The 25,365-nt window shown below is 32.6% G+C and overlaps 2 protein-coding genes across 8 annotated transcripts in view; one reads left to right on the top strand and one right to left on the bottom strand.

Moving 5' to 3' along the window:
• The window catches only part of FANCL (FA complementation group L), a 66,626-nt gene extending 47,176 nt beyond the window's left edge, over positions 1 to 19,450 (top strand). For 3 of the 4 annotated variants that reach the window (XM_045549660.1, XM_045549661.1, XM_045549663.1), the window contains 6 exons: positions 12,697 to 12,847; positions 15,248 to 15,331; positions 15,622 to 15,667; positions 15,750 to 15,831; positions 17,103 to 17,219; positions 18,512 to 18,947. In XM_045549660.1, coding sequence (XP_045405616.1) covers positions 12,697 to 12,847; positions 15,248 to 15,331; positions 15,622 to 15,667; positions 15,750 to 15,831; positions 17,103 to 17,219; positions 18,512 to 18,679 — 648 coding nt within the window. In that variant the 3' untranslated portion in view covers positions 18,680 to 18,947. Of the gene's footprint in view, positions 1 to 12,696; positions 12,848 to 15,247; positions 15,332 to 15,621; positions 15,668 to 15,749; positions 15,832 to 17,102; positions 17,220 to 18,511 lie in introns of all 4 variants that reach the window. The other variant, XM_045549662.1, reaches the window with a different exon arrangement.
• Positions 17,089 to 25,365, bottom strand: part of VRK2 (VRK serine/threonine kinase 2) — a 99,252-nt gene continuing 90,975 nt past the window's right edge. For 3 of the 4 annotated variants that reach the window (XM_045549656.1, XM_045549655.1, XM_045549657.1), the window contains one exon: positions 17,089 to 19,366. In XM_045549656.1, coding sequence (XP_045405612.1) covers positions 19,022 to 19,366 — 345 coding nt within the window. In that variant the 3' untranslated portion in view covers positions 17,089 to 19,021. Of the gene's footprint in view, positions 19,367 to 20,440; positions 20,600 to 25,365 lie in introns of those variants that run through there. The other variant, XM_045549658.1, reaches the window with a different exon arrangement.

Raw genomic sequence — 25,365 nt, 5'->3', positions numbered from 1 at the left:
ATATGCTTGTGGTATTTCTAAGTCAATGTGTTTAGTGGGCAGTTGGATATATGACTTTGAATCTCAGACCATCATTTACTTGCTAGATTAAGGAAGAAGATATTATTATATCAGTAGAATTTCAGTTGACCTCTAAGATGATCAAAATTGGTTTAAGCTTTGAAGAGATTTTAGATTTGTGCATTGAGAGCATGTGAGATACTTTTGTGGAATGGTAAAACTCTTCTGTGGATTTAAAGACCCAAAGAAACTAGTTGTATGGAACACATTGTTTATCAGAAGCCTTCAGTATCATCTTAAGGTGCATTAAATGATTTACCTGCTGATGTTAATAAATATGACTTTGCTACAGACCATCCTGGTAGGCTTCATAGTTTACTCTGCGGGACCACTGGTAGCATAGTAAAAAGAGAACACAGAGTCTAAAAGTCTGGGTTACAAGCTTGGCTGTGTCCATACCAGTTCATTACCTTGTGTAAATCATTTAACTTTATAAAATGAGGGAAATAATATTTGCATCATAGATTGTATGTGAGAGTAAATTGAGATATTGTGTATGAAAATCTTTTTGAATTGTAAAGTGCTATACAGATGTACAAAGTGATATAGGGAGTTAATGCAGTTTATGAATTGGTGAGCTCTTAAAATAGAACTAATATGGGTGAAGAAATGATACCTTCCATATATATTTACATTATATTGTATATTTGTGTTTATGTACACATACATATCTATATAACAACAAATAGTTCCTACCAGTATATATTGAAAGACAACATTTTTATTTATATTCAACAATCAAGGAGTTTTTTGACGTTCAGAAATGAAATAGGGATGATTAATGAACCATCGATCTCACCAGGCTATATAGATGTGGCAGATGACTATGTACACATTGTACCGTAAATAGCATGGATAAGAGTTGTTAAGAGAAATATTGTTTGGTTTTATAATTTTATTGGTTAATACACGTTAATACTTAGATGGACTAATAGTGTTATTTATGATTTAGAGAAACTCAGTAAAATATTCTCACATAGCAGGTGTTCCAAGTAAAAGAAAAAATAAAAATATAAGTCTCCTTGAGGATCCAAAGATTGTTTTAGCAAATATCATTGAAGCAAATTTATTTCAACACAAGTATAATTTATTAACATTCCTTACCTCAGGTTTTCTTGTCAGGGACTCTGGTAAATTGGCACGCTATGTGTGTGTTTATACTTAAAATTTGTTTTTTAATCCAAAAGCTAATTTGGGATATATGGGTATTGGTATGCTTGTGTGTGTGTATGTGTGTGTGTGTGTGCGCATATATGTTTTAAGCCATTCTTTTGGAAAAATAGATGGCTATTTTGAGATTAAAAATCCAGTAGGTGTCAAACAGAAATGATACTTTAGTGGTAAGAAGTGTTAATGCAAATATGTGCCAAAATCACTATATTAACATTGTCACCTACGAAATATTCCCCTCTATCCTTTTGTGCTGAAATAGAAGTTGAATATCAGAAGCCAAACCAATTTAGCAGATAGATGTAGGGAAGCAAACCGAAATATTGGAGTTGGAGATTAGAGGCAATGGGGCAGTATTTATTTATTTTTTAAATGATATTGCTGTTAGCAGTTAGTTCACTGACTCTGACTGTAAATATTGGCAGCCATCAGCACAATGGTATTCTTTCTATTAGTCTTGACTTTGTCTGAAGTAAAGATTATTGTGACCATTTGTTTTCTTATTTTGTTATTTTTACTGTGAGTGATGAAAAATTAGATATAGCTAACTTTTTTCGTCAGGGGTAGTGCCCTTCTTTTTGATAATACCTAATTGGAACAAAAAGCTAGACTGCTTTGTTTTTTTCCTAACTGGGTTGGTTTTGATTTTAGTAGTCTACAATATAGGATAGCTGAGGATAAGACTGATAGTGCCTACTTATTTATAACATGTACTAGACAAACATTTTTTCTTTCTCTCTTTTTTTAATAGAATTGCTACAGTCATTCTCTGTTGGCTATACATGAGGTGACTTCTTTCATTTGACCTTGTGGGCAGATACCCTCTTCATATGAACTAAAAATAGTAGCAAATATTTAAATGATCAGTGGTCAGTTACACTCAGAATAACTTAAGTATAGAAGAGGTAATAAGCTCTTTGTGGATCGCTTGACAGATAACAGCATTTGATTAAACAGATTCAGTTATAGATGTACCTATAGAAAGAGTTGAGAACATCAGTATAGCATCCAAGTCAGATCAAAAGAACTGGATATTTAGAAGATTTATCACCTCTTTAAAGATAGAAATTATGGCAATTAATATTTAAATTTCTTGAACATTTTTACCTCTTAATATTTCCTTATTCTATTGAAGCCTTTGAATCCCCCAAAAATAAAGATAAAAATTATTATTAGAGGATTTATCTGCAAGTATTATAGGAAAGAATGAAAAAATCAGAATGGAAAGCAACTGTTGCAAGTACCAGAAGATTATGCTATTAATTTAAGTGTCATCAGAGCACAAAAGGATCACATTCTGGAACTGTGTGGAAATTATTAAAATACTGGAAATAATAGTACTTAGAGTGAAGATATTATACACTAAGATCTGGTTAAGTGACTGACATTATTACTTCACTTCAGGTATTGTAAAAGTAACAAAATGCTTTTAAAGATAATAAGCATTACATTTGAGAATGGCAGTGTTCATACTTTTCTGCTTAAGTGCTTTCCTAGTTTAATATAATTTAATAACAGTAATGGGGAATAGCTAACATCTTAGTTCCTATATTATCTTTCCCCTTTCCTTCTCCAATACATACACATTTTATATATCTACATATACACATAAAGTAATAAAATTTCATTCTCTAAGTGTTGGATGTATGAACTGTTCTGCTTTCTTTGTCCTTGCTATAAGGAGTGTTATTATTTTGTGTTTGTTTTTTAAGTTCCTCGTTGTTAAGAAAACTGTTGCAAAGGAACCACTGCTATGTAGATCCATTACTGTCCAGAAATCGTAGTGTTTTTTTAAACAGCTTTATTGAAGTATACTTGACATGAAATAAGGTAAACATATTTAAAGTGTACAATTTGGTGAGTTTTGACAAATATTTACACCCATGAAATCATCTGTACAATCGAGATAACAAACATTTTCATCATAGGAAGGGAAGTTACCTTCCTCCCTGTTGTAGTCCCTCCCTCCTGTTCTTTCCCCTGGTCCTCAGGCAACTACTGATCTGCTTTTTGTTGCTGTAGATTTGTTTGCATTTTCTAGAATCATGTATAATTCTATGTGTTTTTCTATGTCAAGCTTCTTTCCTCAACATAATTATTTTGAGGTTCATCCATATTGCAGCATGTAATATTAATAAATTTCATTCTTTTTATTGCTGAGTATTTATGGATATATCACATATTGTCTATTGACCTGTTGATGGATATATGGGTTGTTTTCAGGATTTGGCTATTACAGTTCTCTCCAAATTGATCTATAGATTCAATGCAATCAAAATCTTAACAGAATTCTTTTTTTTTTTTTTTAGAAATTGACAAAATTATTCTAAAATGTGTATGGAAATGCAAAGGACTCATAATTGTCAAAATAACTTAGAAAAAGAATAGCAGAATTGGAAGACTAATGCCATATGATTGTAAGACTTATAAATCTACCTTTATTGGGATAATAAGGTATTGTCATAAAGGTAGACAAATAGATCACTGGAATAGAGAATTCAGAAATAGACTGATACAACAATTTTCAACAAAGGCACAAAAACAGTTCAGTGAAGGAAGGACCATGTGCTGAAACAATTGGAGATCTGTATGCAAAAACAATGAACTTTGATCTATATTTTAAAAATTAACTTATAATGGATCATAAATTTAATGTAAAACCTAAAACTATAAAACTTCTGGAAGAAACACAGGATAAAGTGTAACTATGTTAGGCAGAGATTTCTTACTATAACACCAAATTCAAAGTCTGAAAAAGAACAAATTGATAAATTGGACTTAATCAAAATTAATTTCTGCTCTTGAAAGATGCTATTAAGGGAATGAAAAGACAAGCTACAGACTAGGAGAAAATAATTGCAAATCATATACCTGATGATGTACTTGTATTTAGAATATATAAAAAGTTCTCAAAGCTCAATAATAAGAAAACCCCAAATGGGCAGTGTTTATATAGACACACATTCTAGATACATCAAGGATACTCCTTTTACTACCATTAAAGCTGTATATAAATTGGTTTCATAGGGAAAAATTTTTCAAAATATATTTACTTAATGCTTGGAGTTTGAACTTATGTCACTGCCTGATTCCTTTTGGCTAGGAATCAGATAAATTCTTCTTACTGCACTTTCTTTGCAACAATTTTTACTTAGCCACATTGCTTCAGTCTGCTTCAAGGTGGTATATCTTGTCAAAAGACCTCACCTCAGCTCTTGCTGTATCTCCTCTCTTTGCTCCAGGGATTTTTTTAAAGACCGAGGGTGCTTGTGGGAGCCTAAAGGCAGATGTACATGTGCAGACCTGGAAATGTGAGAGAATTAGTCCCCCTGAGGGCAACTCGACCAGTAGGGAATGGAAGCCAGGGCATAAATGCTCATGGACAGGATTTGTTATTTTTTAAATTTTTTTTTTTTACAGACGGGATCTCACTTTGTTCCCCGGGCTGTAATGAAATGGTGATTCACCAGCGTGATCATGGCGCACTGCAGCCTTGAACTCCTGGCTTCAAGCAATCCTCCCACCATGGCCTCCCTGCTAGCTGGGATTACAGGCATGAACCACCACAGGCAGCAGGTTCTTAGATAGGAATTCTGAGGAGCTTTCTCTATACCTTCTCACAGAGCCGTCATTGACCACAAGGACCAGGTTGAAAGCCTTATTTTGGCTATCTTGTGTTTTACGTTTTCCAGTTTCTACTCCCATTCTGTAAGTTCATGTCCAATAATCTCCATACAAGCCCTTGTTTCAGGCTTTGTTTTCTGGGGGAATTTCAAGCTCAAATTGTCGTTGTCATGTGTTATGGATAAAGATGTATACAACAAAGATCAAAATACACCGATCATGTATGGCCCAGAAATTTACCTTTTTAAAAAAAAAAATACCCAGATGTTTTCTTTTTGATTGTTCGACTTGTTTTTCAAGATTGAACAAAACCTATGCAATTATATATGACCTCCTAAGCAGTGTAACTTGGCAGGCCTTCTTTAAAATCAATTTATAAATCAAAGGCCTCACTAGACTTCTCTCAAATGATTTCCTCGCCCATAGAAAATTGTAATCTTCACAGTTGTTATCAGCTTCCTTTGACTTGTCACCACCATTTGAAAAATTTTCTATGACTTCTATATAACAATGGCTATAGGCACTAGTGTCTTAGCAACACTTATACCTAGTTTGCTAGTAGAATTGTTTAAGAAAAGTGTTTCTAAACATTTTAATAAGAGGTACTAATATGTTTTCAAAAGAGTTTAGACCTAAGCATGCAAATAATTCAGCAGTGGAAGATGACACTATAGAAACCAGACCACTGATTTCTTTCACTAAAGGTATATTCTCTAGTCTTGGAACTAATAAGAAAATGTTCATTTACTTCTCTATTCATTGGCTTATACTTCATAAGCAATAATTAGAAAATGTGATACCTTTTGAGGTTTTAGAATAATGATTTCCAGTTTTCTGATGGTTTGTTTCATTTATTAAACATGAACAACAATAACCAATCCTGTCCTTGCCTACTCGAATATTGGAGTGTTTGACTTAATATACCTTCCAGCATAAAAATTGGCAAGCATTGCCGAAATAGACTGTGCTTCAGCATCGTAAAACTATCCAGGAAATTGAATTAGCTGTTTAGTTTTTTGTAAGGTTGTAATTTGGTGACCTTTGAACAGAATTTCTAACAGTTCACAATCTCAAGGTTTAAATGCCAAAGATACCGTACTGAACGAATGGTTTGTTCAGAAATCTTTTCAGTTATATGTGTTCAGGAGCTTTTAGTACATTAACACAGAGATCCCCAATACAGATCTTTTCATGGAGAAGCCCATATGTAGAACAGTCCAGGTATTCTGATTTAGGTGCAGAGATTCCATTAAGTACCTTAGATGGACCTAGTATTGGATTGATCTCTTAATGTGTTTATGCCTGTTCTTTTCAAATCATGTGGAGATGTCTATTTTTTTCTTAAGATTAATACGTTTTTTATTCTCCTGACCTTTGCTTTTCACTATGGGAAGATTGGATTCCGTATCAGGGAATATCTTCCCTGTTAAACTTAGCTTTTGTGTTCCTTCTGCATGTAATATTATAGAGGTAGTTTTCCAGTTTCTCTTGTTTGGTCTGTGCCTCATTGTTCTGCTACAGCCCTATCGCACATTAAAATAGATAGACAAATGGATTAAAAAAATCTGTTGTGATTGGTCTGTTTTCAACATTAACCTTTCTGCAAACCTTTTGGGGCAGATGACGTAGAATATACTTGACTGTCAATTCTTCGTGTCTTGTTTCATATTTTCTTTCTCATGATGTTTCCTCTGTCCTTTTTGGGCTTTTGAAGGACAAGAGGTTGCTTAGCATTCCGTTCTCTCCCTTACACTATACCAAGGCTTAGCTGAGAGGCTTCTGCATTATTATCTTGGCTTCTGGGATACTTTTCTTCTCTGTAAGAGACTTTATTACTTTTTGGACACTCAGCCTTATATTTGTATATGTTTATGGATTTGTTTGTTTTCTCCTGCCAATTTCTTTTGTCTTCCTTTTCCAGTTTGCTATATCTTTCTTCTACTATTTCATTTCCTTGTCTTATTATTAATTATTATTATTGTATAGATGTGCTAAAAGAGATGGCATTTTCCTTTGATTAGTAAATCTACCAGTTGCAATGTTCTGGATGTCATTTTTTGGATCTTCACCATGGTTAAGCTGTGTAATTTCTTCGTTGTTTCTGCTAGGAATTTGTGGTTCCAAACCTATTCCAGAAAGTCAGAATTTTTGGAAGATTGCAATAGCCCTCCTATATTTTAGAAAATAACAGTAGTCGTATAATGCATTTTTTACTTCTCCCTTAAATACATGGGGGGATATAAAATATAATGTAATCTAAATATTTTGATTCTCATATAAAAAAGTTCTTTGATTCTGCTATGAAAGTTCTTTTGATCAAAGAGGAAATGATTACTATATGTTAAATCATATAAGTATACATTATTTATATTTAATGGATATATATTTATATTATTAGATTGATAAAATCTGTTCATAAACAAGAATTAGAAATAAATGAGAGTACATTATAATAATTGGCATCTTGAAAGGGAACATAGGTACTTTTAAGTGGAAAATTGTACCTACCATATGGATTTTCAAACAGTTATATTTAGAATTCTTGACTTGTAGAGCTGGAAGTCACCTTAGAAGTTATCTACTGCACACCCACACTTATGGGGCAATGTCAAAGCTTAGAGAGACTGAGTATGTTTTAAGATTAAATACCTTGTTACCATCAAGATTAGAGCTGTGACTTCCTTGCAAACTGGGTGCTTCTATCTTTGTATCAGAGAATTCAACATAGTCCTGGCAAATGGTTAAAATATTAGTTTCACTGAATTAACTTTAATATATTTTTTCACTATACTGTGAACATCATGAAAGGATGGATAACAATTTACTTCTCTTTCTACATATGCTATTTATGATTATAAAAATAATATGCTATTATAGGAAATATGGAAAAGTACAAAGAAGAAAATAAAATTGTCATAAAAAGGAGGTGTTTGTTATTTTAAACTGCACTAACTAGTGACCAGTGAAGGATTGGAATAAAGGCATTGAAGCAGAGTCAGAACAAACCACTCTTGATTATTCTGGAATCGATTAAGTGTATGGATCGAGGTCCTTAGGACCTACAAAACGCTCCCCTCTTCATTGGGGTTTTATAGTAATGGAGTAACTAATAAGGGGAATGCCATAAAGAGTGGAGACAAACCTTGCAATTAAGCTATTTCAATTAATGAAGGAAAATCCATTTATTTTTTTCACTATCCTTTAACTCTGAGGCTTTGCTTATTTCCTTCTCTTACCCTGAAGCTCTAAAATTAGAGAAATAATGTATGAACTTATGAGGTTGAATATTTTTTAATTGATCGTGTGTATTTTCTCTTTAGGGAATTATGTCTTTATCCCACTTTTTCTATTAATATCTGTTCATTTCTATTTTGTTATTGATTTTTCAGTAACTTTTTATATATTAAAGGTATCAATCCTTTGTCTAGTAGGGTACAGATTTTTTCCATTTGCATTTTCATTAGACTGTGAACTTCTCTAGGTCAAGGACTGTATGTCTTATAATAATGGCTCCCAATTTTAAACATTTACTATATACTAAGAAGTTAGCATTTACATACCTTATCTCCCTCAGATATTGTGAGGATTAACACTGTTTCCATATTACAGAAGCTAAGTAAAATTAAGTAACTTGTTGAAAAAGATGCAGCTAACTTTAGGTGGTGGAGCCAAGAAAGGGACTTGAGATTTGACTACACAGTCTGTGATCTTAATCAACATACTATATTGCATCTTCTATATTCTTAATACCACCAGTATCTAGTATAGAGTGTAATAATAGTTAGACACGTTTTTCACATTTGCTTGATTGAATATCAGGACATAATTTATTTTTGTAGTATTTGCTTACTTAATTTTGTATAACTTGGTGTGTTGTAAATAAGGACTTGCGTTCTCCAGTGCTAGACCTAGATAGTTGGTTGAATGTAGTTCTAAATTGACTATTTTAAGTTAAAAGTAAAACAACTTCTTTCATTGGTCTAATTTTATAAAATGGGCTTTATTTTTAATAAATTCATTGTATACTCCTCAAAAATCCCAAAATTTATTATAAAAATAAAATATTATTTTAAACACTAAGAACAAAAAAAACAAAGTTATGATGAAAATGTTCTTAAGGATGCCTTTATTTTCCTCACAAGCGGGACTGCCCAGATCTTACGGAAGTATAACTCTGGTAATATTTGGACAATAAGAAGCATGGCTGTTCTTCATTGTTCCACCAGTGGTTCTTAACCTTATCTGCACATTAGAATCCCTTGGGAAACTTTTAAAATCCTGGTACCAAAGGCTGCATTAAGATCAATTCAAAAGGAATAGCTGGGAGTAGAATCCATATATCAACGTTTAAGTTCCCTAGGTGATTCCAATATGATTTTTATTGTAGAGAACGTTAAAGGTACTGATAATATTTCTGTGGTTATCTATATCCATAGTAGAAGGAAATGCTAAATTTTACTTAGAATATAACGATGTATTTTTTTTAATCTGCTTAAGATTCTCTGGTTAAGAATGCCTATCATAGGCATTTCAAAGATTATAACTTGTCTTATCCAGTGAGCTTTTTTTCTAGAAAGATGTATTTGTGTGTTAAGAGAAGGTTTTAGATATATTATTTAGATTTAAAAGATTTATGTAAAAAGGCCAGTTATTAAATATTTGAAAAAAATGAAACAAATTAGTCTATTACCCAATGCATAAAATAATTTGGATTAACTTTCTCAGTTATAAGTAACTCACATAATTTATAAGTTATTTAATATTTTTGACCTCCATCCCCCCAATATTTTATTATAAATTTTCATACATACAGAAATGTTGAAAAAGTTAATGGTGAATACCCATATATATCCACCACCTAGATTAAACAGTTAACATTTACTATAACTTGCTTTATCATATAACCTTCCAGTTATTTATCCTCTATCCATCCATAAATTCATTTAATTTTTAGTGTCTCCCAAATAATTTGCAGGTATCAGAAACTTTCTTCAAAATACACCAGCATGTATATGTTTAACTAAATTTCAGTTCTTTGTATTAATAAAATTTGGAAACAATAAAATGCATAAATCTTAAGTGCACAAGTTCCAATGAATGGATATACCTGTGTGATCCATAGTCAAGATGCAAAATATTATCATCATCCTGTCCCTTCCCAGTAACACCTCATTGTTTTGATTTTTTTTTAAAGAGAGCTTTGTTATACCTGTTCCAGATACCATATAAACAGAAGCATGTGCTCTTTTGTACATGGGCTTATTTCACCCAGCATGTTTCTGAAATTCATCCATGTTGTGACATGTATCAGTAGTTCATTCCTTTTCAATCCTGAACAGTGTACCATTGCATGAATATACTGGGCTTGGTTTATCCTTCCTTCTACTGATGGACATCTGGATTGTTACCAGTTTTTGGTGCTTATGAATATAGCTGCTATTATTAGCATTCTGGTAAAAGTCGTTTTATGGGACATACCTTTTGACTTTTCTTGGAGTGGAATTGCTAGATCATAAGGCAGGAATATATTTAGCTCTTAAAGAAGTTGCCAAATCTTTTTAAGAACAGTTCTGCCATTTTATATGCCACCAGCAGTATATGAGAATTCAAGTTGCTTTATGTCCTCATCAATGTTTATATTTTTATTTTAATATTATTTCTTAATAGCGCTCTCACTTTTTTCTGAAAATTTTTTCTTTTTTTTTTTTATTTTACACATTGCAAATTGGCCAAAAAAAAAAAAAACTTAAAACAGTAGTATTAGTAGTTTTGGTGAGATGTGAGACTGCTTATATTACAAAAGAAGTTGGCTAGTTTTATTTTTGAAAATGTATTTTAAAGAACTCATCTCCCTGCAGAATTCTTAATGAATTTCAGTCATATTATTCCTTGGCATTTATGGTGATGTATATAGAATATTTAATTGCATTGTTAATATTTAGAAATATTATATTTTTTAATTTAATTGGGGAAATAAATTCAAAATAAGGGTATGTGAGTGATTTAATGGACAAAATAAGCAGTTGGAGAAAAAACTTATTAGTTTATCACATAGCTTACTGATATAATAGTTTTAATGTCTACCTCCTAAGGTTATTGAAATTGCTAAGAGAATATTTCTGTGTACCACTTGTCTTTTTTTTTTTTTTTTTTTTGGCGTCTTGTCTGGTGTGTAGTAATACCATTTAATGTATCTATCTCACATGGCTATCTAGTGAAATCAGATAATGCCTTAATTTAGGGTTTAAAATTCACTTTTTATGTAATTACCACGTAACTTCTAGTTCCAGGGTCATTTTGCTTTTTGATGTCTTTTCATATTTTAAAAAAAGTTTTCTGTTTATAATACAGAGTTGGGGGTTTTATTTATAGTTGTAAAAAAAAGAAATGGACAATGTGATTGGATATAATAAATTTCAAATAAAAGATGCCCCTGTGAAAACATTTTGTAACTTTTTTTGGGAGGGATTAAACTTTCTTGGGTATATAGTGAAATATGTAATTACAGATTTTTAAATACACATATATAGAAATAAATGAAAGCAGACACACTGAGAGACAGTATTGTACTGATTTAAAAACTAGCTCCTTGGGAGTTTAGTTTTCTGGTTTCTGTCATCTAAACTTGTAAAATAAGTATGGTACACCAGAAGAGAACAGACATTCTACTTTCAGTATCCTAAAAGGTTATTTTCAGACATGAGGCTCGAATGCTTACTCTTATACTTTTTTTTGTGTTTTTTTTTTTTTTTTGTAATATGTGTAGAAGGTTAGAACTGTTGAATTCAGCTTGGTGAAACGGAGCCATGAATTTAATCCAAGTATAAACCCAGACAGGTGATGGAATGAAATGGGTTTTCCTTAAGAACATAGATATAACATACATGTTTAAGGAAGTGGCTACTTTCTTTTCATCTTAGGTTGTATCCTATACTTGGATTGTTGGTATGGTCAGTTATTTCAGATGAATACATTTGTAGTATTTTCAGTGACTTACGTTTTGTTTATTTGAAACAATAATTAAAACCCTTAGTTCTTTTTTAAACTGTTTTAGTTTTGATTGGTTTTTATATCAAAAGTATTTATTAAACTGTATCTTTAACATATCAGATTTTATGAGAAACTGCTGACTTTGTTTAAAAGTGAAAATACAAATTAATTTTTAAAATCAGTGATGGAAAAATAAATCAGAGATAGCTTTACTTATTATTTAGTGAAAATATATTTAAGCTAATTACCATAAAGGATTAATGTCTGAAAATACTAAATTCAGAGATAGGCTAAAAGTTAAACATGGGGAAAAAAATATTTGTAATTTCTGTTTGAATTCTTTAAAAAATGTGTAAAACCTTTTCATACTCTGCCTAATTAGGTCTGCAGAGTTATTTATTAATAATATTTAAAGGCAATTTATCAAATTACAAATAACACTGCATTTTACCTGATTGCTGCAGCTAAAATGAAATTATTTTCATACTAAAATTATATATTATATCCAATATGTTAGATATATACATTAATAAAGGTATACATACATGTCATCTTGTATTACTAATTACTATTCCATACATACAGTATAACATGCATCATAATAATAAACATGATTTTAAAAAACCATTCTTTCTCAATAAGGTGTATGGTGACAATAAAAAACAATCCTGTTAATGCTAAAGGAGGTGAAGGGATGTGAAGCAGGGATAGTTGAATTCTGTTTACTGAAATGTGCTTCTCAGCTGAAATGAAACAGAGCTTAAAATTTCTCAATTGAGTGCATTTTAAGTGAAAGAGTATCTGCTATTGGTAGAGTGCCATATAACTTATTCAGCTTTCATTTTTTTACAGAGCTCCTTAATAAGCATTCATAGTCAGTTTTTGGCAGCATTAGAATCACTGAAGGCATTCTGGGATGTTATGGATGAAATCGATGAGAAGACCTGGGTACTTGAGCCACAAAAACCTACACGGAGTGCGACAGCACGCAGAATTGCATTAGGTAGGAAAAAGAGGATTAAGGGTTTGTTTTTAGCTGTTTGATTTTATTTTGTATTACTTATGAAAATGAATCTAAAGATGACAGACTCTTACACTTCTTTGTATGAAGTCAATTATTAAAACTTTTTGGAATGAGCTGTAGTTTTTTTTTTTTGCATGTAAATGTAAATATTGTAGGTGAAAAAGGCAAATACTTAGGTGTTCTATTATAAAAGGCGATGATCCAATGAAAGTAACATTCAGAGATAGTGTTTAATTAGCTGTTAATTAGCACAGAAATAGTCAGTGTAGGTTATTCAAAATTCTCAACATTTAGAACAACAACAACAAAAGCCTGTTAGAAATAATGAAGTTATCATCTGTGAAACTTAGACTAAGATTGATGTGAACAGATGTGGGAATATTTTTGCAAAAATATAGAGGAAGAAAAAAGAACCTGTAGTGGACCATGCAATTAAAGAGTAATCAGAAAGTACAAAATAAGTAAATTATATATTTTCTTTATGATAAATATAGGAATATGAATAAGATATAGTATAACCATAAATATCCCCAGAATTTTATCACGTTCTGTTAACTATAAAATGATTATACATTTCCATTGTAAGAAAGCAAAACATAGTTTAAGAGTTTAGCGTCTCTCAAGATTTTAGATATTTTAAAGTATATTTGAGCTCACATTAAATACCATAGTTGGTTTTATGATACCCATTTATCTTGCTTCTTTTTTTCCCTAGTCTAAATAGATAAGTTGTTGAAAGGCATACATTCTGAAGAATATTTTGAAATTCTTATGTGAATAATATCCAAATTAGTGAGCAATTTTTATGCTTTGTACTCAGGTATAATAGATTATCTGGGGGGAAAAAGTGACATGTTATTATGAGAAGAAGAAATTATAATTATACAGTAATTCTACAAATAGTATTGTTACTTTCTTGGTTTGAAAAAGTCTAAAAGTATTTAATTTGGAATAATTAACCAAATTATGGTATATTTGTGAACAAGTAGATATTAAGAATGAAAATATTTTCTTCAAATAAATGTAGTAATTTATTACCATGGCCCCACTAAAATAAATTATTCTTATCAGGTTATAATTAAATATACTTTTTATTATATTTCTCATTGGTCAGCATAAACAGTCTGGTTTTTATTCATTCTCTGTTTACCTTTTAGCTCCTTTATTTTCCTCTTTCAGGCATGAATTTGCTTTCTTACGACTAAGTTTTTAACAAATTAATTGAAAGATTAGTTAATATAGTGGTTAAGTGAAAGTACTTTCTGGAGCCATTAGTAGATTACTTTGCTAAAGGCTAATAAGAAATTTGTGTTCATAGTAAAGAATGCATTAACAAATGAGGTTATAACTTTTAATATTTTTATTTTACTCATTGAATGGCTGTAGTCATTTTTTTTTAACTGTGATGACCTCTTTTTGCCAGCTTTGTATTAAATAACTGCATTTATATTGTGGCCAGCCTTAGCATATAGAATTTATCAAGACAGTTTAACCGTAACAGTGAAATTCATATTGATTTTAAACAATTACACTATGTACCTTCAAGAATAGGAGTAAAATTTCTGAAATTTATACTAAACTCCAGTACAGTTAAAATTTATAAAAGAATCTAAAGCTGGGCATGGTGGTTCATGCTTGTAATCCCAGCAATTTGGGAGGCCAAGGCAGGAGGATTGCTTGAGGCCAGGAGGTCAAGACCAGCTTGAGCAACACAGCAAGACCCCATCTCTACCAAAAAAATAATAATTTTTAAAATTTAAAAATTAGCCAAGCATGGTGGTGCATGCCTATAGTCCCAGCTACTTGGGAGGCTGAGGCAGGAGGATGGCCTGAGACCAATAGTATGAGCCTGAAGTGAGCTCTGCTCTCTGGTCTGGATGATAGAGTGAGACCCTGTCTCTTAAAAAAAAAAAAAAACCCCACAAGAATCTATTTACTGTATTTCCAGTTTTGATCATAGTTCTATGAAATGTAAATTTTTCAAGAAAACCATACAAAGTAATTTAGATCATCACTTCTTAAACTTGTGACTTGTGATATTCTTACTATTCCACAGAAAATTTTTATTTAAACTTTACTGTAATAGAATTCACTACAATTCTAATCTAAATTAATTATAGTAATTTGTGGATTAACTTTGTTTTTTTGAAACTTAGGATCCCTGAATCTTTAGTGATGGTGATAATTTCAAAATTTCTTCTTTTGGTTAAACTATAATAATACATTTATCTTTATAAAAAACTATTTAAAAAACATTTGGTTAATCTTTTCCTTGGGTATACAATGATATAGGTAGCCAGACCGAAACTCCTTTATTTTTTATTGGCTTATCTGATGAACTGTTCTACTTCTAAAAACTTTAATATTCTTTCATTTTAGGGAATAATGTTTCCATAAATATAGAGGTGGACCCCAGACATCCCACTATGCTTCCTGAGTGTTGCTTTCTTGGAGCTGACCATGGTATGAGATCTCACATTTAAATTTTTTTTTAGCAGAATCAAAATCCTTGCCTACCACTATTAAAAGATTACTTGAAAATATTAATATATTAATGGTAATTCTTTTAAGTGAAAATGTCTCATCATTCTATACTGTATGCTTTTTTGTTTTATAACATAATATATGATTTCGGTTTTCTAATCAAGTAGGTAAGAAACAAATTCTTTACCAAATATAGCTTTATAAAATGAGAGCAGCAAACCTTAAGTTATTAAACTTTTTTTTTTTTTTTTTTTTTTAAATATCTGAAGTGGTAAAACCCCTGGGAATTAAGCTGAGCAGGAACATACATTTGTGGTAGGTACCTTGGCAATATAATTGTTACTTTAATATGATTTAACAAACTTAATAGTATAACTTTTTTTTCCCTTGCTTTCAGGGATCCAGAAAATAGTCTCTTACAAAATTTGAAAGATGTTTTAGAAATTGATTTTCCAGCTCGTGATATCCTGGAAAAATCTGTAAGTTTTATCAGTGCTTTGATATTCCAGACAGCATTGCATAATGAAATTTAAATGCTTCTTTCAGAGGAAAATGAGTCAGAAAAGTCAAGGAATTCAAAGAATGTTATAATATAGACTTCTGAACTACAAGTAAGAGTTGTGTCAAAGAACTTGTTAGCCTTTGAGTTGGTGGTTATAAGTACAGTCATCCCTTGGTATATGCCAGGGATTGGTTCCGGGATCACCCGCGGATAACAAAATCCACACATACTCAAATTCCGCAGCCACCCTGCAGAACCCCCATGTATGCAGGTTTTACGTAAATGTGGGTTCCACATCCCGCCAATACTGTATTTTTGATATGTGTTTGGTTGAAAAGAATCCATGAATAAGTGAGTGCACGCAGTTCAAACCCCTGTGGCTCATAGGTCAGCTGTGTACTTTTCATGGTCTTTAGCAGTGAAGTGGTTAATGACGGATACTTATTATTAATAATAAGGGAAAAGGTCCAAAGTAGGTAATGAGATGTTTGGATTTTCTATACTATCTGCTTATGGATGGCAGAAATAAAATTCTGATTAGCTTGATATAAGCATTTGTGAAGGATGGTAGTACAGTTTTACAAAATTGAATAGACACCATTACATCCCCAAAATGATAGAATTGATTTTTGACACAGTTGCTAAGGTTGCAGACTACTAAGTGGTGGTAATGTTCTTTTCTTTTCTTTAGTTACAGAATTTCACAGTTTACTAATCACTAGTTAATGTCAATTCTTATCTTTACATACTACAGGGACATTATATTGATGTATGATTTGAGAAAATTTCTAAAGCCCAAACATCTTGCCAGCCAAAAATAGAATCTGTTTTTTAGTATATCTGTGTACATTTATTGAATGAAAAGGAAACACTCTGTTACAAATCGTTTTGCTCAGTGCTAAACAGTGATGTATTTCCTGTAATACAAGTTACCTTTATACAAACTATTAATTACAAAATTTTATTATTGTATCATTCATTCTTCCTATTCTCACCTTATATCTCTTAAACACACATGCTATATTGCATATTTCAAAATAGGTAGAAGAAAGGAATTGTAATGTTCCCAACACAAAGATAAATGTTTGAGGTGATGAATATCCCAATTATCTTGATTTCAGCATTACACATTGTATACATGAATCAAAATATCACATGTACTCCCAAAATATTTATAAGTATGATATATCAATAAAAAATAATAAAGTAAAAACAACACATGTGCTTATAACTATTTTTCTTTTGAAGGATTTTACTATGGATTGTGGAATTTGTTATGCCTATCAACTTGATGGTGCCATTCCTGATCAAGTGTGTGATAATTCCCAGTGTGGACAACCTTTCCATCAAATATGCTTATATGAGGTAAAAGATAACATCAACAACACTTTTTACAGCTAACACAACGTAGGAAGTATGCATATTCAGAACATACAGAATTTAAAATCTGCTTAAGTCAATAGCGATCCCCTCTTTTGCTATTTACTAGTTTATTCCGGATGCTCATGTGCTTCATTTTTTCATTATAGTTACTAATGAGTGAAGAAATGTTCTCAAGTATCCAAGGGGGAAAATCTATCCCGAATATATTCATGGACTAGCTTATTGACACATAAGTTAAACTGATGGTACATTGGAATTTTTCCATAAATATCTCATGTTACCACAATTTAAACTGTCGATTCATCCACGTGGGAGTGGTGGTAGCAATAACGTGAAAGGGAATTAGCAATCATGTAGTACCTTGTTACTTTTCAGGATATATGTAAGTATAGAATAGATGCAATAATCCTACTTTTGATATTATAAAAAAATGCCTTTTGTGATCTGAACATCTTATGGTACTCTCAGGCAATGCCATTAACTATTTATTTACTATGTGTGAAGTCTGCTTTCATTCCTGTCTTTAGTCATTTGCCCTCTACAGCACTCATCTTAGGGCACAGTTGATATATTAAATAGCTCTGTGCTCTATATACAAAACACCTTGCAGTTGTTATGTTTTTGGTGTCTTCTGTAATATCACCTTTTTAGAGATAGCAGGTGGAACTATCTGTACTTTACCAATGGAGAACTTAGGGAGAGACATCAAATTTACCTTATATAATATCATAAAATATCAGGTCTAATTACACCTAGGGAACATGTGGTTTCTTTTGTAGTAATTAATATTCATTTAATTTTTTTAGAATTGACTGCCTCATGTTTGTAATCAATGGATTGAGAATTAACCCACTGTTAGTGATTAAGACTAGAACTAAGACCTAAATTTTCAGGAGCCTATGGTATCTTTTACTGTAGGAGTTCTTAATTTGTGATTTAGGGAAGGTCTGTGAACCCCAGGAACTTGTATACATTATTTTTGTATATATCTGCTTTGCGGGTAGAGAAAGGGCATAACTCATCACATTCTTAAAGGGGCCCATAATTTGGTTATAAACCAGTGGTTTAGATCTCAAATTCCATGTTGCTTTCCCCTTGTTATTCAGCATACTAATATCTGGTATTGGCTCAGGAAATATACTCCTTAGTCTTACAAAACAAAATTAAGAAAGTAAATCTGGAATAAAAATATAGTGCACTTAATGACATTTGGAGTATCTAATTTGTAATTATACTGACACTGTTCCTTTTCTTTATCTTTTAAAAATCTTCAGTGGTTGAGAGGACTACTGACTAGTAGACAGAGTTTTAACATCATATTTGGTGAATGCCCATATTGTAGTAAGGTAAGCAAATTGTTAATCACATTTCAGAAAATGTGCCCAGCTTTTAATAATGTGTTTTATAAGATAGATACCTGTACAGTATGTCAGTTTATCTAAAACCTTTGAAACACGTTACTTTCTTTTAAAAAATAGTAGGAAGTTTTCTGTAAAATAAATTGTCCTTAGCATTAATACTTTAATTTACAAATTTTCTTTGATAAAAAAATTAAACTCCTTTTCTAGATTTCCTAGATGATCTAAACTTTAGAAAAGTATTTTCCAAACTGTGTATTTCTAGTATAAGGCAATTTTATTTTTTAGAGTGTCTTTATTAAGATATATTCTCTTTTTTAAGCCAATTACCTTGAGAATGTCTGGGAGGAAACCCTGAAACAAAAATGTAACATTTCCATGAAGAACTAGAAACTTTAAAAATTATTAAAAGGATATTTGCTATCTTCAGAGAAAATATAAAGCAAGACATACTAACACCAAAAGGACAAGTGTGGTGAAGCCATAATAATATACATCTGCCTTTGTCTCTTCACTAAGAGTAAACTGGGAAATTGTAGGCCACAGTCCTGTAGAACTTTCTAAGTCCGTGATCCTTGTACTCATTGTGGGAGTGTGTTCATACCAAGATGGAGATCTTGACTTGTTGAATACGTCTGGACTAGAAAAATCCTGATGAGGTTCATAAAACGAATTTGGGAATTGTATATAGCTGAATTTTTGTGGGAAATGGTTTACTTCATTCAGAATTTCTTGAGACTCTTGATATTTTTGTCTTCTCCTTGTGCTTTCCTATGGAAAAAATACATGTACAGTTACTAGATTTGAGTTATTCTGTATTTGTGTATTCTGCTAAATAAAATTTGTTATACAAGATCAAGTTTTTGTGTGTTTTATTTTTCCAGAGAAGTAATTTTTAGGCAAAGATCTTGGATTTTGGCCAGGGGTGGTGGCTCAGACCTATAGTCCTAGCACTCTGGGAGGTCAAGGCAGGAGGATTGCTTGAGCTCAGGAGTTCGAGATCAACCTGAGCAAGAGCAAGACCCCCATCTCTACTAAAAATAGAAAAATTAGCTGGGCATCTTGGCACGTGCCTCTAGTCCCAATTACTCAGGATGATCACTTGAGCCCAGGAGTTTGAGGTTGCAGTGAGCTACTGTGATGCCACTGTACTCTACCCAGGGCAAAAGCAAAACTCTCAGTAAAAAAAAAAAAAAAAAAAAAATCTTGGATTTTTAAGTTTATGAATTACCTAATGGCATCCAACAACCAATTCTGGCTAACTTGAGTGGTTCTTTTTAAACCGTATAAGGGGGCCATCTCTTAAATTATACTGTAGGATATAATATGGAAAGTAAATTTTCTTGGCAAGACCAAAAAACTGGGCTTAATCTTATTAGAGTAAGATAGTCATAATTAGAAAGCTTTAGGCCATTAATATGATTCTGAACCTTTGGCACACCTTCGCAACTTCAAGTGAGTAAAGGACAAGGCTATACACAACCAAAGAAAACTGCCTCAGGGGTGGGTATAGTGTCATGTCTCTTGGAAATCCACAGCTACAGACCAACCAATATAGACAATAGATACTAATACAAAACAGACAATAGATACTAATACAAAACAAATTAACTGGTTACGTATATGGAAATTTCAGAAGCTGCTTCAATGTTTTTATCATCATTCCTGTCAGCCCAAGTCCCAGGAATCAGTTGCCTGCTCACCACTGTAACTGGCTGCAAGTTAAGAGTAGTTCTGTTTCTGTTTCACTTTGGTGGTCTCTGGCATAAATGGTCCTCTCCTTGTACCCTTTATCAAGTATCTTAGAAGAAGGAAAATTTATAAAAGAAAGTATTTTAATTTTGCTCACTGTTAGTTTCATCCAGAAACATGTGATGCTGCAACACCATCATTCTTCAGGGTAACTATTACCCCCTCAACCTCTAAATTGCCACCCTTCAAACGTCCTTCCTCCCCACCAAAAGTCACTTTCTGGATGCAGTTTTAGAAGGGTCAAAAGGATTCCTACAAATGATACATAAAACAAAAGATGTTTGAAGGCTCTTTAGCTTTCCTATTAAAAAGATATAAATTATTTGAGAATCAGGTACTACTGATTAAACTACTCTTTGCTGTCTGAGCTAAAAGTCACATTAATACAGTTTTCCTGAAGTTTTTCAGCTTTATTCACTAAAGGTAAAAGAAGTGAATAATTATTCCAGTGGGCCCATAAAACATTTTTCCACAAAGAAAAAGAATTATGCCATCAAATCATGTATTTCTAAAGGATAAGCTAACTTAATATAACTTCCATGTGGAAGGTTGGGAAATATCTCCACCTAGGTAAGAACAGAAGTCAAGCTACTACAATTTGCAGAATTATCTACTAGGTAACCTAAACAACTTGTCTCTCTTTAAGCAGCAACAAATGGCATCAAATGGGAAGGCAGTCATCAAGGAATTTAACCACCAGTGGTCTTCAGTATACTGAGAGGTATGATTGGGAAAGATAATCTATAACAGGAGTGGGCAAAATTTGGCTCATCGGCCAGTTGCCTGTTTTGTGAATAAAGTTTTATTGGAATGCAGCCACACCCATTTGTTTTTGTATTGTCTATGGCTGCTTTTGCACTGCAATGGCTGAGTTGAATAATTTAGACAAAAACCATGTGGACTGTAAGCCTCAAATATTTTGTCTGGCCTTTTAAGAAAAATTTTGCTGGCCTCTGGTCTATGGCATTGTTTTATGAACATTAGAAAGCATACAGATCATCGTATCTTGTTAAAATGCAGATCTCATTCAAAAGGTCTGGGTTGAGACCTGAGATCCTGTGTTTCTAAGAAGCTCCAGATGATGCCAGTACGGCTGGTTTGCACACTACACTTACGCAATGCAATAATCTATTCTACTAGAGCATCCCAGGTTCTCATCTCAGCCTGGGATGATTTTGCCTCACAGTGACATTTAGCAATTTCTGGACACATTTTGGGTTATCACACTGGGCGGGAGTACTACTGGCATCTAGTGGATAAATACCGAGAGTGCTGCTAAACAACCTGCAACACACAGGAAAGTTCCCCCAACAAACAATAACCCAGCCCAAGGTGCCAAGAGTGCTGCTGTCAAGAAACCCTGCATTAGGCCAGTTATTAACCTTGAATGCACATTAGAATCAACTGGGAAGCTGTGAAAAATGTCAATACCACTTCTTCTGGCCATGAATAATGGTTATCAGACTTCCTCTCCTGCTGTAAAAGCCCATGAAATAAATACAAGACAATAAAATTAGACGAAATATATGGAATAACTTATAAGGTACCTAAAACAAACCAGGCTGTGATACTTGGGGAAACAAGAATAACCCAGACCTCAGGAAGGCCACACTTAAGATTCTATAAGACTATTATACATAAGACTCAGGAAATGGGACCCATAACCAGGAGAGAAAAATAACAAGACTCAATTCTACCCAGATAGTAGAATTATCAAATAAGGACTATAAAACATCTACATAAATGTTCAAGAAATTTAAGGAAAAGTTGAGCATAATTAATGAACAGATGGGGGAATCTCAGCAGAGAAATGAGAAATGTAATGTACTTCTGGAACTGAAAAATACAATGTATAAAATGAAAAACTCATTGGCTAGGTTTTATCAGCTGATTTGACAATCAACTAGAGGTCACACAAAAGAAAATACTCAAACTGATGTATAGCAAGACGAAAGACTAATTAAAAAGTAGTGCCTCAGTTGTCTGTGAAAAAGGTAAAGCATTCTAACATACATGTATTTGAATCTCAGAAGTAAGAGGAATTAAAGCAGGAAACAAATTGATGAAACATAGCTGAAAACGTTTTCAATTTGATGACAAATATCAAATCATAGATAAAAGAAGCTCAATGACCCCAAAGGGCAATAAACAAAGACAATCATCCTTAGAAAACCAAAAATAAAAAGCAAAAGCAGCCAGAGAGAGATACATTATATACAGGGTCAATAATAAGAATAAATGCTAACTTCTTATCAGAAAAAAAACCAAGATGACAGGGATAAAACATCTTTAAAGTTCTGAAAGAAAAATTTCATACTCGAAGGCTTCAAAATGAAGTGAGGGGCATCTAGTTCCAGACAAGAAAGAGTAAGTACATTCTACCCTATTCTTCCTGCTAATTACAACTGAAGACTTTGGACAAAAAGCATCAGAACACTCTGAAAGTTGTAAAAAAGGCAGACTAGCTAAGGACCTCAGGACACAAGGAATTACCTACTCATGAATCCCCACCCTCCTTTCATTTTGGTGCCTTCTATGTATCCCAGCCTGGGGCATAAAGCAGCCTGGAAACAGCAATATACACAGACAGAAAAAAAAAAAAGCTTAAGAAAAACCTGGTCTATCTAACCAATGGCCCTGGGGGAGGGCAGGTCTACAGGACAGAATCTTTTTGACTATACCTGCTGTACTCTAGGTAAACACCATGAAAGAAACTGTACCTTTCCCCCTTCTCTCCAGGTGCTATGAAAACTGGGGTGGAATACTGTCAACTGTCACCACCCTGCCCTAACCAGGGAGTACACCTGCCCTTCCCCATCAAGCACTCTGGAGACTGAAGTGGAGCCCTGATAACCATCCCTGGGCTAATAAGGTGGTAACCTCTCCTATGTACCGGTGTTAGGGAAATTGTGAGACAGAGGCCTATCAACCATTCCCAGCCTGCACCACTGAGGTGGCCTCCCTCCCTCCCTCCCTCCCCACCAGGTGCTACAAAGACTATAGGGCACAGCCTTATAGACTGTCCCTCTCTGCACTAACACAAGCAAAAGTGGTGCCTCTCCTCCTCCCCACAGGACACTGTAGAGAGACTGCAGTAGAGTCCTACCAACCATCCCCACCGTGCACTAAGCAAACATCAGCAGATAGACAGCACCCCTCTACTTCCCATTGCCTCAAAGACTGTGGAAAGGAGCTTGCCTTTAATTATCCCTGCTATGCAGTAAACAAACACCTTACACCTTACACCTTCCTAACTAGAAAACCGTGTTCTTAGTAAATGATAGAACTACCAGAGAGAAAATCAGCAAGGATAAAGAAGAAATTAATAACACCACAAACCAATGGGATCTAACTGATATTTATAGAATACTCTACCCCAAAACAGAAAAATACACGTTCTTTTCAACTGTAACTCAAACATTCATCAGATAAACCATATCCTGGGTCACAAAACAAAACCTAAAATATTTATGTTCTTAGACCATAATATAATTAAACTAGAAATCAGTAACATAAAGATAACAGAAAAATCTTTAAACACTTGAAAATTAAACAACATACTTCTAAATAATTAAGATATTAAAAGAAGTTTCAAAGGAAAGTGGAAAATATTTTGAACTGAATGAAATAAAAATACAGCATTTACAGAGATTTACAGGATGAAGTTAAAATGGGGCTTAGCACATTTACAGCATGGAATGCTTACATTAGAAAAAACGAATGGTTCAAATCAATAACCTAAGTTTCTACCTAAACTAGAAACAAAAAGGAAGAAATAAACCAAAGTCAAGGTGAAGGAAAGGAATAATAAGAAATTCTCCAAACACTTGAAAATTTAAAGAGATCCTCTGAATGGGTCAGAGACCCCAGGGAAATTAAAAAATATATTGAAATGAATGAAAATGAAAATCCAACATATCAAAATATGTGGGACATAGCTAATGTCATGCTAGAAGGGGAATTTATAATAACTTCTATTAGAAAAGAAGTCTAAATTTAAGAATCTAAGTTTCCACCTCAGAAACCAGAAAAAGAAGTGACAAGTATGTGACATATTGGATTTGTTAGTGTGATTTAATCATTCTGCAATGTAAACATATCAAAACATCACGTTGTACCCCATAATATAATATACATAATTATTTGTCAATTAAAAGAAATTTTTAAAATTTTTTAAAAAGAAAAAATAAATCCAAAGCAAGCAGAAAAGAAGGAAATAAAAATTAGAGCAGAAATCAAAGAAATTGATAATAAAAAAATCCAGAAGAATCAATCAAAAGCTGGTTATGTGAAAAAAACCAATAAATTGATAAACTTCTACTAAGATTGACAGAGAAAAGACAAATAACTGATATCTGGGAAAAAATAAATATCCTGACAGACCCCACAGACATTTCAGGAATTTAAATAAAGGAATATATAAACAATTCTACCAACAAAAATCTAACAGCTTAGATGAAATGGATCAGTTCCTACAGAACCACAAATTAGCAAAACTAATTTAACATGAAACAGATCTCGGGTTGATAAACCATTTTTAAATGGTTGAAAAAATTAAATGTTTTGTGACACTTGATAATTATTAATATATGCAATTCAAATTTCAGTGCCAAAAATAAGTTTTGTTGGAATTCAGCTATACTCATTTATTTACATTTTGTTTGGATGCTTTTGTACTACAATGCAAGAGTTAAATAATTGTGACAGAGTCCATATGACCTGCAAAACCTAAATTTTTACTGCCTGTGTTTTTACCGAAAAGTTTGCACACTCTTGAAATAAATAATTTGAACAGTCTTACTAAAGAAATAGTTAGAAAAGAAATCTCCAGGCCCAGACTGTTTCACTGAAGAATTCTACAAAACATTTTAAAAAGAAACAACACCAATTTTACACATTTTTTTCCAGGAATTAAATAATGGAGGAAGGCTTCCCAACTCATTCCCAACAAAAACAGTAGGATAAAAAGAAAACTACAGACAATAGCCCTCATGAACACAGAAGCAAAAATCCTCATT

The sequence above is a fragment of the Lemur catta genome, chromosome 4 (genome assembly GCF_020740605.2).
Source record: "Lemur catta isolate mLemCat1 chromosome 4, mLemCat1.pri, whole genome shotgun sequence".
NCBI classification, from domain to species: domain Eukaryota; kingdom Metazoa; phylum Chordata; class Mammalia; order Primates; family Lemuridae; genus Lemur; species Lemur catta.
This window is presented reverse-complemented; position numbering and strand designations above follow the sequence as displayed.